Source organism: Grammomys surdaster, unplaced genomic scaffold (genome assembly GCF_004785775.1).
Source record: "Grammomys surdaster isolate TR1022 unplaced genomic scaffold, NIH_TR_1.0 199, whole genome shotgun sequence".
In the NCBI taxonomy this organism is placed as follows: Eukaryota; Metazoa; Chordata; class Mammalia; order Rodentia; family Muridae; genus Grammomys; species Grammomys surdaster.
In genome coordinates, this window is record NW_021604644.1 from 4,121,016 (window position 1) to 4,125,739 (window position 4,724).

At 45.6% G+C, this 4,724-nt stretch overlaps 1 protein-coding gene across 1 annotated transcript; it reads left to right on the forward strand.

Annotated features, from left to right (window-relative positions):
- The first annotated feature begins 646 nt into the window (after positions 1-646).
- On the forward strand, positions 647-3,641 carry Tomm5 (translocase of outer mitochondrial membrane 5). The gene is made up of 2 exons (XM_028770273.1): positions 647-842; positions 3,176-3,641. Exons 1-2 carry the CDS (start codon positions 722-724, stop codon positions 3,208-3,210), a joined length of 156 nt encoding a protein of 51 aa, XP_028626106.1. The 5' UTR covers positions 647-721; the 3' UTR covers positions 3,211-3,641.
- The last annotated feature ends 1,083 nt before the right edge of the window (positions 3,642-4,724 follow it).

The following is a 4,724-nucleotide window of genomic DNA, read 5'->3' on the forward strand; positions in this document are numbered from 1 at the left end:
CCTAACCAATAACAGAAAGCTGGTTGAGGCCAGGGCAAGCTAGCCAGTAAGGGCAGCATCTCTGCTTGGTCTCTGTTTCAGTTCCCGCCTCTAGGTTCCAGCTTGAACTCCTGCCCTGGCTTCCCTGGATAATGTAACATGTTAGGTGCAATAAACCCTTTCCTTCCTAAGTTGTTTTGATGGTATTTATCACAACAACGACGACGACGAGGACGACGACGACGACACTACTCCCCAGGGCTTCATGCATTCTAAGAAAACGATTTGGCAAAGGAACTTCATTCCCAACTAAGTTGTTTTAAATTTCAAACCTAGGAAACACAGATTATAACGCGCATTTCACGAAGTACTATTTTAGATACTTCATAAATGCTATTATTATTTATAATGATATTTTTGTACACACTTCCCTATTTTACAGCATAAAACAACTTTACAGGTGGCACTCTCCGTTTCAGTCCCGCTGGGGACCAAAACACAGTCCAGAGCCACCCAAGTCTCAGAGTCACTTAAGTCACTTAAAGCTGCGGCCGCCCCCTTCAGGTCTCTTTGATTCAGACACAAGAAGACAGGATGAAGTTTTTCCCTCACAGGTTCCCGTCTCAGGACGGAAACAAGGGGTGGGACCGGAAGTGGAACCTGGGTGAGTTCCGGGTGCAGGGCGGCCACTGGAGGAGAGCAGGTTGCCGCTCTCGCAAGCTTTGGAGGCAGAGCCGCCGCAATGTTCCGGATCGAGGGTCTCGCGCCGAAGTTGGACCCGGAGGAGATGAAGCGAAAGATGCGTGAGGATGTGGTCTCCTCCATTCGGAACTTCCTCATCTACGTGGCCCTGCTGCGAGTCAGTGAGTGTCCTTCTGGGCTGTGACCGTGAGGCCACGCGTCCACACCCAACCCTGCACGCGGTCGTGGGGCCTTGAGCTGAGCATCCTGGGGAGAGTGGGTTGCTTGTACGTCCAGGGCTGCCCAACTGCGCGCACTCTAGAAGTCTGCGGGTCCTGAGTATGTGCCCAGTGCACGTGGTGGCGGAGGGCGCGTGGTTAAGTCACCTTTGCTCGCCCAACGTGTTTGTGCTTAAGGAGCTTCCACGTGTTATCCCCATTGCAATACCCTGGTCTTGAAAACCTAGGAACAGTCCCCGGGAGGTTGGCGTCCCAAGGTCATTTGGCGGTTCAGAGAATGAATCTGAATACAATTACAGCCGAGCTCTTAATAAGGTACCAGGTGCTTTCTCTCTCTGCTTGCCTTTGAAATACAAGAGATTAGCTTTCTTTGTGTTTATTTGTACAGAGGGTGAAATAAATAATTGGTTTTCCTTGAAGAATATCTGAACCATTTGATTTCAACATTAACAAAAGTTAATTTTGTTGCTTGATCTATCTCCCCCCCCCCCTCAAGTTAGAGCTTGCGTTCACAGGACACATGTGCAAGGTTAAAGCCACACTGTCAATTTAAAAAGCAGGGGCTGGTTAGATGGCTCACGGATTTGGGCACTTTGCCAGAGCTGGACAACCTGAGCTGGATTCACGTTTGGTAGCAGGAGAGAACCAATTTTTAGAAGTTGTACTCTGACCTCCACACCTGCTCCACACAACAGAGTGCATACAAAAGTAAACAATAAAAAGATATATATATTTTTTAAAGCACCGAGCAGCTATCTAGTTCGGTTCTCTGATATTATAACAAGTGACCCATCCCCTCATGCATTCTCAGTACAAGTGCTTACATTGTTTAGTGCTTGCTTGCCATATGGCTGTCTTCTGGGCAGGGAGAGGCAGGAGTGGCTCGAATAATTGAACATACCAAAATTTTTAGAAGACTGGATTTAGAGTTCACTTTGAACTCATTGAGGTGGAAACCTCCCTCATTTGGGTGCCTCTTGCTGTACTCTCTGTATTTTGGGAAATGGAAGCACCCAGACCATCCTACTCATCCGACAGCCTCTTTTAACTTTTTCATCCTTTTCATACAGGGAGAGCTGGAGAATGTTAGCTTAGTGATCTTTGTATTTGCTGGGCACTGATTTATCCTATTTAATGATTTTTATTTATAACCAGGCACATGTCTTTAATCCCAGAAGGCAGTGGCAGGAGGATCTCAGTGAGTTTAAGACCAGCCTGGTCTGCAAATGAAGTTCCAGGACAGACAGGGCTGTTACATAGAGAAAGCTTTCTTAAAACAAATCAAAACAGGAGACTTTTTTTTTTTTTTTTGGTTTCTCTGTGTAGTCCTGGCTGTCCTGGAACTCACTCTGTAGACCAGGGTGGCCTCGAACTCAGAAATCCGCCTGCCTCTGCCTCCCAAGTGCTGGGACTAAAGGCGTGCGCCACCACTGCCCGGCTAACAGAAGACTTTTGTTATGTGTTTTTCTGCTTGACTGTATGTGAACCACACACCTACAGTCCAGAAGAAGTCATTGGAACCCCCGGAACAAGAGTTAAACTGGCTATTAATTGTAAGCTTTCAGGTATGGCTGGCTGCTGGAATCTGAACTCAGGTCCTCCTGATTGACAGCAGACACTCTTAACTGCTGAGTCATCTCTCTGTCCCAGTAATGTCACTTTAGTATTCCAGACAGCTCTGTGTACCATCATTTATCAAATCAGCACAGTAACTGGTGTGATCCGAAGGAGGGCATAGGTGACAGAGAGAAACCAGAGTAGGTGTCTGTTCTTCTGCTTGTCTTCCCCAGGGATTTTCCTCCCCTGTGCCTTCTCCCAGCCCTTGTATTGGTAATCAAACCTAATACCCATTTGTATCCTCTTGGGTTTTTGTCCTGTTTGGGTTAAAAAGGTATCCCCCTACACACACACACACACACACCTTGCTGTATACCTTGAGGGTAAAGTCCTTGCTTGGCCTGTTCACCCTGTAGTCCAAAGTAGGTGAGAGGTCCCCACAGTAAAGGACTGTTGGAGTTACTTACAGCCCTAGAGGAAAGATGCAGTAGTGTGAGGTTGCTTGCTTGGTGGTGATGGTCACTGAGTGACATGGGAGCTAGCAGCTTCACAAGGCAGCGAATCCCTTTTTGTAGTCAGACAGAGGTTTGATAGCAATTTGGAAGTTTCTAAAATACTTCATAAAGTCCGTGACACCCGCTACCACCACCAGTTATGTAACTGTGCAGTATAGCCTGTGGACTCAGAGAATAAAACCTAATTTGGGATTTTTCTTTCAGCTCCATACATCTTAAAGAAGCTGGATAGCATATGAGGATTAGTCACATGGATGCATGGCATGAAGAACTGGTGACAGTTTCTCCTCCTGTCTGCAGATGAATTGGCCCAGAAAGGTGTAAGACTGATTAAACGGACAGAAAAACTACTTGTTGAGAACAAGTTGGGCTTTGAGAACTGACCTCCATAGCTGCAATATAAAACTATTTGGGAAGTACAAAAAGATGTCTTGTTGTCATGGTGCCCTTAGGCCCAAGATATCCACCTCTGTGAGTGTTGATGGGATGGTAAATAGTGTCAGGCTCTCAGGGGCTTGTGTCTGAAATGGTACTGTCTCGGCAGTCATTTCTGTTTACAACTTCTGTTCAAAGTGTTATTTGTGAAGAGTCTGTTTGGAAGTCAGCATACACCCACAATGACATTTAAGCACAGTCTATATTTTTAATAAACATTCTGATGAAGAAAGCATGAGTTTTGTGTTTTCCTCCGGCTTTGGTGGTTGTGGCCATCCCTGGTGGACTGTTACAGTGTTGCAACTGTCGCTCTTATAGTTTGTTTGAACTTGACAGTTTGTTAATCCTGCTATGTGGAATTAAGGCTTCTTTGCCAAAGTCTTCATGAGCTGCAGGTGACTGCTTGATGTTAGAAATACAAAGACGTGAAAGTGGGCCAGGGAGTGCCATATTTTAAACTCAAATTTTAAACTCTATGTGTGTTGGCTGAAGGGGGCTGTAAGTCCTCCAGAGCAGCTATCCACACTTGCCTCTGTTTAGCTAATGTATATGAGGTTTGTTTCATTTTTAAGATTGTTTTTATTTTATGTGTGTGTGTGTCTGCCTGCTTGTATGTATGTGTACCATGTGAGTGCCCGGTGCTTATGGAGACCAGGACATTGGATTCTCTAGAACTGGAGTTAGATAGTTAGGAGCTGCCATTGGGTGCTGGACCTTCTGTGAGAGCTGCAACTGAGCCATCTCTCCAGTATCACTAGTGTGTCTTAGGAACATGATGATACTGTCATTATTCTTTGTACCCATCACTCAGATGTTTTTTGTCACCTGTCTTCCTGTACGCAGCCTAGTGTGGTTTTGGTTAGATCGATGGTTTTCTTTTCCATGTTCCTATTAACCCATAGATTTTGTTTTCCTATGAACTTTCCACTAAACTAACTAACTTTTCACTAGATACCAAAATACATCCTTTGTTTCGATCAGTCACCGCATCTTCTTGCCTTCCTGAGGGAGTGCCCCCGGAGCCTCTGCTGTTCCCTCTGGACTGTGTGGCTGTAACCTGGGAACGGCGTTTTCTTGTCCTTGCTGTTTTCCTGGAGCCCTGACTGGTGACATCGGAAGTGAACATTTTTAGACTTTACTGGTCTGAGAATTGCTTGTTCTGTAGTCACATGGTTAAATCTTTGCTGAAGGTAGAGTTCTGGTTGGAATCTTCACCCTTCAGGGTTTTAAGACATTATGATGGTGGCTCTGGCTTTTGAGTGCTGCTGAGAAATCTGAAACCTTTTGACTCCTGGTCTCTCTGTGAGGCCTAATTTTT

Coding starts and splice junctions, on each gene's coding strand:
- Tomm5 (XM_028770273.1), top strand. CDS start 722: ATGTTCCGGATCGAGGGTCTCGCGCCGAAGTTGGACCCGGAGGAGATG. Junction 843..3,175: donor CGTGGCCCTGCTGCGAGTCA/GTGAGTGTCCTT, acceptor TTTTTCTTTCAG/CTCCATACATCTTAAAGAAG.